Source organism: Microtus pennsylvanicus, chromosome 5, assembly GCF_037038515.1.
Source record: "Microtus pennsylvanicus isolate mMicPen1 chromosome 5, mMicPen1.hap1, whole genome shotgun sequence".
Lineage (NCBI taxonomy): Eukaryota > Metazoa > Chordata > Mammalia > Rodentia > Cricetidae > Microtus > Microtus pennsylvanicus.
Genome location: NC_134583.1, coordinates 97,751,143 through 97,764,870, shown reverse-complemented (window position 1 = coordinate 97,764,870; position 13,728 = coordinate 97,751,143). Strand labels below are relative to the sequence as shown.

General features: G+C 46.0%; 1 protein-coding gene across 1 annotated transcript in view; it reads right to left on the bottom strand.

The window, feature by feature from the left end:
- Positions 1-1,205: 1,205 nt before the first annotated feature.
- Gna14 (G protein subunit alpha 14) overlaps positions 1,206-13,728 on the bottom strand; it is a 145,372-nt gene continuing 132,849 nt past the window's right edge. Inside the window, exons 3-7 of the mRNA XM_075973635.1 lie at positions 10,917-11,071; positions 7,997-8,125; positions 6,755-6,884; positions 3,833-3,986; positions 1,206-2,675 (exon numbers count right to left, since the gene is read on the bottom strand). Coding sequence (XP_075829750.1) covers positions 2,485-2,675; positions 3,833-3,986; positions 6,755-6,884; positions 7,997-8,125; positions 10,917-11,071 — 759 coding nt within the window. The 3' untranslated portion in view covers positions 1,206-2,484. The remainder of the gene's footprint in view (positions 2,676-3,832; positions 3,987-6,754; positions 6,885-7,996; positions 8,126-10,916; positions 11,072-13,728) is intronic.

Sequence of the window (13,728 nt, the reverse complement as noted above, 5' to 3'; positions counted from 1 at the left end):
ATTGAATCTGTCTAAAAGAGAAACAGAGCTCACACAAAGGTGACCTTTAATCCCAGCACTAAGGAGGTAGAGACAGGAGTGATTTGGCTGAGTCAAGAAAGGAATCTAAGGTTTGGTGGAGACAGTTAGAGCCTGAGGATAACCCGTGCAGAGGACAGGATCACCCTTTGGTCTGAGCACTGTAGAGGTAAAAGGTCTCTAGTGCCTGGCCGCACTACTGCTCTCTGCTCCTTCAGCTTTCACCCCCATCTGACTCCAGATTTTCTTTATTCAGACCAATTAGAATGCATGCTACGACTTGAAAAGAGAATCCCACATTGCTTAACATCCTTGATTCTGAGTCTGTTGATATGCTTCCTTTTAGATTAATTGGATAATGAGACTAGTTAATCACCTTTAACCATTGGTAAATGTTTTCTTTGATTTTAAGTATCTTGAAGAGCTATCCCTTTGTCTTTCTCTTGATGATTACATGTTTAAAATAAAATTTAGCATCGTTTGTTCAGTTCATGTGTTAAGATTGGCTTTCAAAACCTAATGCTACTTTGGTAGAATGTGTTTACCCTTGGAATGTTCCAGCAAGTTGACAATCTGAAGGTCCTGTAACTGGGTATAAGAAAGGCTTAGTTCAGCTCTAGGAATTTAACCATGGGGTTCTGCAACAGATATAGCCAATCTGAGAATGTTTATACAGACTCAACTAAGTAAACCTACAGTGACTGGAAACATCGAAACTGAAAATGCATAATAGTATACTGACCCTCTGGAACATCCAATCCAGCAGTGCACCACCGAGAGGTTACTACTTTCCCCATGATGTTACTGGCTCACTGGGAACTGCAGCTTACAACTGCCCATCATCTCAAGAGAGTACCAGGCCAAAAATTATTAGCCTGAGAAAGGATCAAAATTCAAAGTACAGTTCCTCTTGGATATATATATCACTTTCTCACTGTTATAAAGGCTAAAGCCTTATAAATTAGAGACCCTTTGAAAATTTCTGGGAGGTAGATACACCCTTACACACATACCTCCCAATGAGCAGTGGAAACAAAGCCATCCTAGGCCTTCAGTCTGAACCACTCTACTTCCTGGGGATCGGGATCTGCTCTGTTTACTGACCCAGCAATGAAGGATCTCCAGCATGCAGAGATGAATGAAGACTTACTTCAAAAGGGGGGAAACAGGAAAACTGCTGAGTTGTTGATAAAACTGGCATTTTTCATTTGAATAGAACCATCCACGAGCTCCAAGAAACACATCATCATCAGTGCTCTTGGTAGAACAGTATATTCTCAGTATCCAGAAAGGCACAGTGTACACAGTTCAGACATAGCAGATTTGTGATTACCACCAGTTTTGGCAAGGCTTACATGACATTTGTTAAACAAGTTATGCTTTAGCCATTCCGTAAGTTTATAAAGACCTGACCATACTCACTAAAATACATGCACTATCTAAAGTCTGTTTCTCCTCTCGGCGTAGTCTTCACCACCAACTTGTGGCAAAATTAAATTAGAAGATGGGATAATAATAATTTGGCTTAGAAAGTTGACAAGAATAGAACTACTGTTTTTTTTTTTTCTTTTAAGAAAACTTTGCTGGGGGCTTGCACAGCACCCTGGGTTCCATCCCAAGCATCGCATAAGCTGATCGTGCTGACATACACCCTAGCACTTACTAACCTGTAAATATCAGTCAGATCATACAGTTTGAGACCTCTTGATGTCAGGAATAATTAGCAACAGGGTGAAAACTCTCCTGCTCTAATTAGGCTATATATATGAAGACAAGAGAATCAGAAGTTTAAGGTCATCCTCGACTGTACTATGTTTGAGACCAACATGGAATACATGAGACCTTGTCTCAGAAAAGAAAATAATCTTCGCTGAACACCAACAATTCCAACAAACACTTGGGGAGTCCAGGCAGGAGGATCAAGGCCATCCTCAATGACACAGCAGGTGCGGATTGGAAGCCTGCCTGGGTCACTTAAGGCCTTGCCTTTAAAAGTAAAAAATTAAAATAATAAGGGTCGGGGGAGGGGGGATGCATAGAAAGTCTTTGGTTGTTTGGTACAAATGTTAGATGAGGGGAAGAAATGTAAGAAATATCTTTCAAGGTTTATTTAAAAAGCATTAAATCTATTAAGATTTCTTAGTCACCTGAATTAAATCCTAGAGGTCTGAAGGCATGATCTGTAAATTAACAAGTCCTCTCTGTTAGTGATTGAACATTTTAGTTTAAGAGGGGGGAGGGGCGTCACAGTAGCCTTTGAAATTCTATAAAATACCAAACTCAGAAATTATGCCTGAGCTCACAGCCAAAAGGTAAGTAAAGACAAGAGTTGATGACACTTAGAAGAGTTGGTAGAGCAAGTGTCCTTGAAGTTACACTATCCATCTCTGTCCCTGTGGGCTACGTAATGTCCTTGGAGCCTGGCCCAGAGATCACCCTCTGTCTGGGAGGAGTGGGTCACAGCATTTACACCAAGTTGAATTCCCGGAGGTTTAGTTGGAGGATTGTGTCTTTGACAGCAGCAAACACAAAGCGGATATTCTCAGTGTCTGTAGCACATGTGAAGTGAGAATAGATGACCTTCTCTTTGTCAGGATTCTGGTCTTGATACAGCTTCAGGATAAAGTCCCTGGCGGCTTTGACATCTTGCTTTGGTCCTGGTCATGAGAGGAATAAAGATACAGACTCACCATCATGCCCTCCCATAATCCATTTTTATTGTATTTTCTTATTTCAGATCCTTTTTATTTCATACCTAAGGAAAGGTTACCTGGAATAGTTATTATATTTCATATGAATCTATAAAATGTTTTAAAAATATTTTCTGTTTTATGGAGTATATATGCATGGATACATACATGTGCCCAGAGAACAATTCCATGTTATCGTCGGGAATACTATGCATCTCCATTGACAAAGATCTTTCTTTGGCCTACAGCTCACCAACTAGGCTAGACTGACTGGCCAGCAAATCCCAGTGGTCTACCTGTCTCTGTGATTATAAATTCTCATTATCATGCCTGCTTTTTTAGGTGAGTTCTAAGGATTGAACTTGGTCATATACTTGCTTCCAAAGCAAATGTTTTTACCAACTGAACCAGCCATTCCCTTGCCCAGTGTTTGGTCTTTTTTAAAGTGTCTACTGGTATCTAAAAATTGTACTGTAAAGTGATTTGTCTAAAAATAGTGGCCTAGTTTTGTCTTCTAACCACTAACTTGTACAGACAGGCAGCTGTGGGCTGTGGCGCAGAAACTAATGTCATTAGTTTGGTTTTAAAGCCTGACAGTTGGAAACTATACTGCCAGAGTGTTTAATCAAAGGAGGAGTATGCTGAAACACTTCACATGGAATGCCAGTTTCAAGAGTGTGCTGTTTGAGACGTCTTGTGCCAGGAGTGATTAGTGAGCATGAGCACTGTCCTGTCTTGAGCAGGTTACATCCATGAAGACTCCAGCACCCCACAAAGCAGCGTGTACTCTGACTGAAGCTGCAGGAGCCAGCTCTGCCAGAGAAAGCTGAGTGAGTGCATACGCAGCAGAATGACCAGGCTGCCAGGGCAACAGAAAGGGGTGGCACCCTAGTGCAAGCTGTAGACAGGTGCAGCAGGGTTTCCTAGGTGAGGCTCCCAAGCTGGGGCCTGACCAGTCAAGTGGAGTAAGCCAAATGAGCTGGCAAATGTATCCAGGCCCTTGCAGTGGCAGGTGTTGAGGTGAAAACACTCTGAGAAGCATAATTTGAAGGAGGAACATGAGAGCCCAGAAAGCTGGGGAGTCAATATGGCTCGTGTGAGAGCCGCATCCCCCAAATACTTACCTGTGTATTCTGGGAAATAACTAATTAGATGGGAGTACATGATTTTCTCTTCCAGAAGATCCTTCTTGTTTAAGAACAAAATTACAGATGAGTTCAGAAACCAGGGGTAGGTGATGATGGTTTTAAACAAGGCTTTGCTCTCTTCCATACGGTTCTAGGGAGAAACCAAGTTAGGATTAAGTCAGAAAGAAAAGCAGGACTTGGAAACAGCATGCTAGGAGGCTGGGTACATCCATCAGTCCTCTCCCCTTAGGGTCACTGTTCCTATAATGGCAAGAATGCGGGCCCATCAGACCAGCTACCATTTGCCCTTCCACCCTGCCCCTCCCCCACACGCCTGATTTTTCTCAGCATTTTTGGAGCACTAACTCTTCTCTTGCCCTAAACAAGGTTCTTGTGCAAACTTGTGCCTCAGGAGTATTGGGACACAGGAGGACCACAACCCTGAGCCCTCAGGCCTGCTAGACTGGTCAGAACAGAGATAACACTGCAGAGCATCATAGCCATGCTTTACAAATCGGATGTTGTCCCAGTTTCCCAATTTAGTGGATGACCACAGCATCCCAAAAATTTAACTTTCCCAAGTCCATAGAGACATGAGTCATGTGACAGTTGTACTCATGAACAATAATTTTAAACAACATGTTTTTTTTTTGTTCCCCCCTAAGGAAAAAAACAAGAACTTTCCTTTAGAGGAAGAAGCAACCCTAAACCATCGACGCTCCGCACATGCTCCAAAGGGATGCGCCATGATTGTACTTCCCTACAAGCCCACACCTGGACGTTCTCCCACTCTGAAGACTGGGGTCCAGAAAGTTATTATCAGAGAATTAACTCGTTCACTTTTAGAGATTCTCTAAAGTCTAGAATTATCTTAATCTCCGAAGGAAAAAAATCTGTAGGCAGAATAGATGGGTCCAATGCACACGTACAGGTGGAAGGAATGGGCAGGAATAACAACCATCTACGTGCTCTCCAAACTCCTGTGATTCCTATCACTTTTGTAGGAGAAACGAATATGTTTAATTCCTAAGAATATTGGTCTGGGCTCTTGGTGCGCTGAACACACAATCCTTTGACTCTTCTGAGAAATACTACAAGTAACTCCTAAGAATTCCTATTTTTTTTTTATGCTGAGAACTATCTCTTGAAATTCCTCTTGGGAGAGCTACAGCAGCCGCTATTACTTTGATGGCACAAGTAAATGCGTTCCCCCTCCCCTAATTAACTAATATAATGGAACTCCTCGGAGAGAAGCTTTCACTCAAGGGGTACAAGATATGATTTGTTCATGGGCCAATGCTTAATCCTGGCAGCACACTGATGGTTGGCATCCCTGTCCTTGAAACAAGAGCCAAGAAATCTTGCATACATTAAGAGGACATTGGTATTCCTCAGAAAATAACCTTCCGAAGTGACCAACAGTCCTGGTCACTTTCTGTCAGAGCATCTAATGGAACTAGAGCCAGCCAGCACCTTGCAGCTTTGCAGGAGGCACAGTACTTGCCTGGGCTGTGCCAGCCCCAGATGCCTAAATGAGACTTTGCAGGGGAGTAAGGCCAGATGCAGTCTCGGGTGCTGCTCTAATCTCTGAACTGCTCCATGTGTGGGCACCCCTGCTCTGACAGCTCAGCTAAGAGCCTAGTTTGGGAGCTGCGTTCTCTGGAGGCCGAGGGTCCGCTCAGATGGTGTCTGTTAGAAACAGACTGGGCTGGGCATGATGAAGCCACAGGTTCAGTCCACACAATGGCGCACAGGTATAATCCCAACACTTAAGAGGTGTAGTGGAAGGCTGGAGGATAATAAAGTGAAGGTTACCCTTTGCTTCATAGTCAGTTTGGGGCCAGCTTAAACTGGACAAGACCCATTCTTGAAAGAGGTGGGATGGGGGAGAATTATTAGACAATACTGTATGTATTAGGGTCTCTGAAGGGACTTGGAAATGAAACTACCCCCATTGGAACCCAACAAATATAGCTGTAGCGCAGGACCCAAAAGGCAGTAATTTTTTTTTCCAACATGCCACCAGCAGCAAGAACCTTAGCTTTGTGTATGTAGGTTGGATTTTTTTAAATATTTATTTATTATGTATACAATATTCTGTCTGTGTGTATGCCCGCAGGCCAGAAGAGAGCACCAGACCCCATTACAGATGGTTGTGAGCCACCATATGGTTGCTGGGAATTGAACTCAGGACCTTTGGAAGAGCAGGCAATGCTCTTAACCTCTGAGCCATCTCTCCAGCCCCCTGTAGGTTGGATTTTTACATGGTTTCTAAGGGCTGGCTTGGTAAACTGAGCTCTCTTGACCCAGTCTGCTTTTTCCTGTTTTCTACCCTTCATGACCCATGACATTTACCTGGGGGAGGGGGGGGACGACTTTGTGAACGTCCTTTACTCTCAGACCATAGCCACCATCAGTCAGCTAAATCAGAGTCTGGTATTTGACTCAGAAAATGTTCCTTGGGAAATTCTGGGCAACTAGTTTGGATCTAGGGTTCTGGTCCACAACTCTCAGTATGCAGTAGGCTGCACCATTTAAGTTCGCCACACGAAGATGAAGTCTCTTCTGGTCGGTCGGTTTGTGCTTTTTTAGTTGTTGGTTTCTTGTCTTGTTTAGTTTGGGTTTATTTTTTTTTTAAGACTATGGAGCCTTGGCTAGCCAGGAACTCTCAGAGATCTGCCTGTCCTCGCCTCCTGAGTGCTGTGGCACCAAACCTGGCTCTGAATCTGATGAGGTCTGTCTCCGGATGTATTTTGCTGTTAAGTGACATGTGACAGTATTTAAGTTGCAGGGGACTATGGACATGGGTCTGCAGACACCAGTCGGCTGCATTAGTAACAGACACCTGAGCGCCGGCTTCTAGAAAACTGAAGAACTAAGACCGTCTTCCACAGTTACCACCCCACCCCGGCAGCATACCTCATTGTCACACTCGGCCAGGACCTGGTCATATTCACTCAGAGCAACCAAGAAAATGATGGAGGTGACGCTCTCAAAGCAGTGGATCCACTTCCGTCGCTCAGAGCGCTGGCCACCAACATCCACCATCCTGCTCAGCAGAGAGAGATGGTCAGAGTTGGAATGAGCAGCTCCGGGAAACGGGCTGCAGGTCTTTACACCACAGAGTTAGTAACCTTTGCTGTCCTCGGTGATTCGGAGGGAAGGGGTTCTTAAGGTTAGTGTCAGAACGGTGCTGCCCTGGGCAGTGGGGAACCAAGAAAGGACTCAGATGGAGCCTTCCTGGGGATGCTGGGTAAGAACCTGCTGCGGAAGTCCTTTACTCCAGCAGCCCACATGGAGTCCTAGGGCACAAAAGGGACAAAGGCAAGCCATCTTCCTGGAACCTCTTCTGCAGGTCCTGTATTTAAATGTATGATTTGTATTCTGTCTTTCAGGACTGTGTGTGTATGTGTGCGTATGTGACATGCACATGAGACCGGGGACCTGAGGCCAAAAGAGGCCATTGGGTCTCCTGGAGCACCTCCACGGTGCTATTAAAGAGGGGGTTTTGGTACCAGTGTTGGAAGGTCTGTGTGTCGGTCTGTCTCTGCGTGTGTATTCTCAACCTCCAGCCCCTTGCCAGAAGCTCACAAACTGGGTTCTAGCGCATAGAGCGCAGACGGGGTCCCGCGGTGCGTGGCATAGTCCTGTGGCTCTGAAGGCAAAACCTGGCCACCAAAACTCTGGCAAACTCATTCTGAGATGCCTGGGAGGTTGCAAGCAGCCTTTGGAGTTGAAAAGGTTTAAACCCACTGCTCAGCTAGGGAGAGAGCTCCCATTAAATGAGACATGAAGAATATTTTTATACCACCCTCTCCACGTGACAACGCTGAAGGAGAGCTAAACAGAACAATAATATTGAACCCAATGTGGGAGGGCTAGACAGGTGTGCAATGATCGTCGTTAGAAAGGATAGAGGAATAATAGATACACGAGCTTCGAGGGGTCGGAGAGGAGGCTCAGGGGTTAAGAACTCCCGTTGCTTTACAAAGGGCCTGAGTCCAGTCTGAGCACCCACATGGTGATCCATTCCCAGGGGATCTGATGCCGTCGTCATCGCCAGTGACTCCTGCACACCCGGCACACACACACACACACCTCAGGACATGTCCCCCCGAACAGACTGACCCTTAAAGGCCTCTGTCTGGGAGACAGACTCACCGGAAGATGATGTTCTCCAAGTCAAATGGATACTCTATGATGCCAGTGGTGGGCACCCGAACACGAAGGACATCCTGTTGCGTTGGCACGAAAGAGGGCATGGCGATTCGGTCAATGTCAGTCAGGTAACTGTGACATTAAAGAGTTGAGACGCTGAGGCTCCGTTGTGAGAAAGGAAAGCAGCCTTCCTTGCTCAAGGGAAGTCCTCCCCGACCACAGGGCCCCCACAAGACTTGGAGGCCAGCAATAGCATGCAGAGGTGACTATGCCAGGCCTCGATCCTCCCAAGACCATTCTGAAGGGGTCAGGACTCAGGTAAATCTGGAAGCCTTCTGAGAATGCAGGCCACCCCATCCCAGTTCCCAGCTGCATCATCTCTGTGGCCATGAGGGAAGCAGCAACCTAGAGACCAAGGAGGGGAGGACGATACTGGCCCCTCACCGGCCAGACCCACCTACTTGCCTCCACCCAAGAACATTAATAAATAGACATCGTTCTCCGAAGGCTCCGATTAGTGATAAGAACAGCTTCTATGAAAATACGCCATCGTCAAACAGGACATGAAACAATTCTCTCAAAATAAGAGCATTTTCCTGTTAAGAACCCTGGGAAGTGAGACATCTAAAATAATCCAAAGTTTGTCTCATGGTATTTGGTATTTATGTGTAGTAAAGTTCTGACTTTAAAATACATGTGGGTTTTTTTCTAAAGTCAAATAAAAGAATGCCTTTAAAATACACTTCACCAGGGAGTGTAGCTCAGTTTTCAGAGTACTTGCCTAGCATGCACACAGCGCTGGGTTAAAGCCAGCACCTCCTACAACATGGTGGCGCATGCCTGCAATCCCAGCACTCGGGAGGTAGAGGTAGGAGGATCAGAAGTTTAGGGTTCTGCGGAAACACATGGAGAGTCCAAGGCCAGCCTGGGCTAGAGACTGTGTCTTCAAACAATCACTTAAGTACTGAGGTCTTTTGTGATTTTTAAGTTCTCAGTAGCTGGGCCAGTTATCCCACTAATTGCCATGGGATCACAGCGTTGGTAACCAAATAGCTCAACTTTTACTCACTAGCTCTTACTATACCTAATTTATCAGTTCATCTTATGCTGTGTCTGTATAGGGAAAAACATAGAATACAATGCCATCATCTGTGATTTGGGGCATCTGCTGGGGGCTCTGAAAGTGGCCCCAAATTACGAATGGGCCACTTTCATAAGGGAGACACACCACAGTGATGGGTTGACCAAAGAGTGATTAGAACAGCAGACTGTGCCGCTTCTGAGATTAGAGGCGTTGGTTGATAGCCACATAGCCCTCGGCATGCTATCTGGTACACTCACCTGGGCAGTATAAATGCAAATCTAAGCCAGGTGGTGGTGGCACATACCCTTTTATCCCAGCACTCGGGAGGCAGAGGCAGGCAGATCTCTGTGAGTTTGAGGCCAGCCTGGTCTACAAGAGTGAGTTCCAGGACAGACACCAAAGCTACACAGAGAAACCCTGTCTTGAAAATAAAAAGATATCTAAAAATGCAGACATTACTAGCAGATGACAGAGAACCACAGGCCTGAACCAAGAAAATGCACAAATAACTTATGCCATACACCATCAACCTTTTATTCCCCTTTTTTAAAGACGGTCTAGCCTAGGGTCACAAGCTGGCTGGAGATCCTCCTGCTCCTGCCTCCCCAGGCTGCTATCCCAGGCCTGTGCCACCACACCTACCGACTCTCAGGACTGGCATCTGTCTGCCTTTATTAACTGCTGTTGTCTTCTGTATAATCCGTTTCCCTCCCCAGCCATCCCGCCATGCCTCCCAGTGAACTTGCTTAAGTTTTCATGATTTCCACTGAACTAGTCCTACAGCAGTTCTGGTAAGCTTTCTCCAAATGGGTGTAAACCCACAACACTGTCACAACACCAGCAACAGCAGGCTGCTTCTGGGAGGGAATGGGGGTGGGGAGTGGCTGAGAGCAGCCCCTGACTCCCTAGACTTTCTTCCTCCCTTCTCCATTGCCAACGTCGTGGCTTCTTTTCTGCTCCTGACATAATGTTTTTTTGCTGATGTAGTTGGATCAGCTGTTCCAACCTGGAATGAATTGCACACTGCCTGGGACGAATGTCTAGGCAAGGTCACTAAAGCCACATAAACTAACCATGCCTTTCCTGACAGCTGTTTTGTCCAATTTGAGCTAGCTCAAGAGAAGGCCAACACTTACGAGAAATCGGGTGTTTTGGGGGTGGGGGTGTCATGGTCCTGGGAGGAGGGACAGCGGTATGGAGGAGGAGGGGAAAAGATGAGCTACAGAAGTACAAACAGATAGCAACCCAAGAAATAATCTGTGCGCTCAGTCACCTACTGTATGACACACAGTCCCAGGGGACTGTTAAAAAAGGGAAACGTTGCAATCTTTCCAAGGTGGTGTACAATAGAGATTTTGGCGGGATGATGGTTTAAAGCTTTATGGATCCAAAATAGGTAAGAGGTAGGACTTTCTGAAAGGGTCAAAAAGTTTTGTGTGCTGGTCCTGCAGATACTGATGTTTACCACTAGAGGGTAGCACAAGACCAGTGGCTGATTTAAGTAAAGCCTACACTTACCTGCCTGTGGTTTCCAAAGGAGTACCTCGAGAAGAAAGGGAACCGCCAGGGCAGGTGTGTTCTTTGCTTAAGTTACAATTCCAGCACCAAAACTTAGATACATTCTGCTAAGGGAATTTCCAATTTAATTAGGTGGGCAAAAGTGGGTACTGACCCCAGGGTACATATAGGAACCCAGAGAAAATTAGGAGAGAAAATGCTAAGAGTCAGAGAGCCAGGGGTCGGGAAAGACCACCCCCTTTCCTCAGAGCAAGGAGTGAAGTCTTGCAGAGTTGGCCTAAGAGCAGTGTGGCTGCGGCTGTGTCCGGGCGGAGTACTCACTACTTAGCCGAGTCTGACAGCTGGTATTCCCGCCTCCTGTCGTAACACTCCTGGATTCCCGGATCCAGCCACAGCTGCTTGATGGCTGCCACCTGGTCCCGGGAGAGTGCCGAGACTTTGTCTACTTCCACTTCTCTGATGATCTGAGCATTTTCCTAGTCGAAGGAAAGAAAACATTGTGTTAAGCAAAGGCCAGGCTAGCAGATGTGGGGATAATCTTGCCCTGGATCCTGGGTGGAGGGTTCCGATAGGTACGGGGCTGTGCGTGGAGCAATTTGATTGCACAGTCCGGGGAGGTAAACCGCAGATGACACCAGGTCTGCACCTCAAGTCCAGCGATACTGAGGCAGCTGCTCAGACGCAGCCCTCAATAGTGAACAGAGACACAAATGGTTGCATTGGTGGTGCAGCAGGGTTGTGTGGTAGAAGTGCACCCCCCGCGCGCCCGGGTATAAGAACAGGGGCACACTATCTCTGAGAATGAAAAATCAATGCCAATTGTCAGCCGGATATTTTTCTCTTCCCTAAGTCTTTTTCTTTCTTTTTTTTCATTTTATTTAATTCTTTGAAGTGGATTTTACTTTACAGGGCAGCATTAGGTTCAACAGAAAGTTTCCACTCAACAGCAAGTTCCCACATTCCAACCATATAGTCCCATGAATCACTGCGCACAGAGGAACCGCTCCCAAAGCACCTGCTTTGCACACTAATCTCTAGTCTGCGTTGATTACACAATTATTGCTCTATTATCACACTAATGATTACAGCTGGGAGCTCTGTGAGAGCATACACCCAGTAAATATTTCTCATTTACAAAACCAGCACATATCCACCTCACAGGGGCCCTGCATCTAGTCCGAGAGAGTGATGGAGGCCCTCGAGTCCTCCACACCTGCAGACAAGGAAGAAGAATGCGGACCAGTGGGCAGGAAGCTCTGTGAGCAGGTCTACGCGGAGAAGACATCACTTCTAGAGAAAGTTCATGAGCCAGGATTGGTCAAAGTACCCACTGAGTGTGGAGGAGGCAGGGATACCTGGCTTGTTGGACTCACATGGAAAAGGAAGTGGAGCTGGGTGAAAGCTGAGCAAGGACTGTCCCACTTACAGACTCACGAAACCTCTTTGCCACGGTGACGCCTCTATAATTCTAACGTAGCCAGTAAAACTACAACTGGTGACCAAATCCAGCCCCCGACCCAGTGTGGGAACAGCCATGCCTGTCACACTGCCTCCTTTCACGCTGACCACAACAGAACCCAGATGTGTAAGGCTTTAAACACCCCCATGGCCATTCACAAAACAATGCTTGCTAATCCCAGAAACAGCTGGATAACTAAATGCATCCACACAGCACACCACTGTCCCTCGATTCCTGAACCAGTCATCCGGGGTCTGCTTTGGGAAGGAATCACTGCACTGGGTCCTAACGGGTACAGGAATGTGACTGGAAAACATCTTAAGCTGTTCTCACATTCAACCTGACGGTCCCACAGAGAAGATGCTCACAGACGTCCAGAGTGGGGGAGAAGAACCATAGAAAAGTGAACTCAGTGAGTATGAGGGGAGAAGGAGAGGAGGAGGGGAAGGGAGGAAGAAAGAGAAACAGAGAAGAGGGAGAAAGGGAGGGGAAGGGTATTCTATCTATACAAATGTATCCATCCACTCTAAGACTTCCAAAGAGCAATGGCCTGCCAGGGCTAAGTTAGACTGGGGCCTTGTCCTGGGACTAGAATCCTGGAGCGAAATGAAACGAAAGCACCACCCAGTGGGAAACACTGAAAAGGTTCTCATTTTGATTCTTTTTACAAAATATAGAGAATTTTCTAACTTTTGCACTTGAATTACTTTTTAAGGAAGCCATGGTGGTGTGTACTAGTTGCCCAGAGGTTTAATACCAAACTGCTTGCTTTTTATAAAGTCTTTATTTGTGTCAATCAGCTCAGGGCCAACGAACATGACATCCCAGACGTCATGCTGACCTCAGCGGAGGTGGACACCCCACCCCAATTCTACCTAGACTACTAGAAGCCAGTGACCTGCCTCCAAAGAGGACTTCTACACAATTCTAAACCATTCCCATCTCCTGGATGTTGTGGAATATTTGTTTGATGATGCAAAGATGTGTTGCATTCTTTTATGTTGCATTTGTTTAATTCTGAAGCTGTGTTAGTTTGCCTGTCTAAAACACCTGATTGCTCTAATAAAGAGCTCAACAGCCAATAACTAGGCAGGGAAGAGAAATAGGTAGGGTGGCAGGTAGAGAGAATAAATAGGAGGAGAAATCTAGGCTGAAAAGAGGGAGGAATAAGAGAAGGATGCCAGAGGCCAGCTACCAGCCACAAAACAAGCCATGGAGTAAAAAGGGAAGAAAGGCATATAGAATCAAGAAAGGTAAAAACTCCAGAGACAAAAATTATAGTTTAAGAGAAACAGGTTAATTTAAGTTAGAAAGACTGGCTAGAAACAAGCCAAGCTAAGCCCAGGCATTCATAAATAAGAATAAGTCTCCATGTATTTATTTGGGAGATAGATGGCAGACCCCCACCCCAAAAGTAAAACAAACCAACTACATCCTAAAGCAGGTTTCATGAACAACCAAAGGCATATGGAGGGAAACCCCTCTGTTGAACAATTGCAGCTAGGCAGAGCCACACTGAAGAAGCAGCATTGAGAAGCACCAGGCCAGAGCCCGTATCTGGACTTCTTGGCTTCAAGCCCACCTTAGGGTCAGGCACAGTTCCAGAATTCTTGCGGATACTTCTACTGCTTCTGAGCATCTCCTTCCTCCTGGGCATGCAGCAAGAAAACTCAC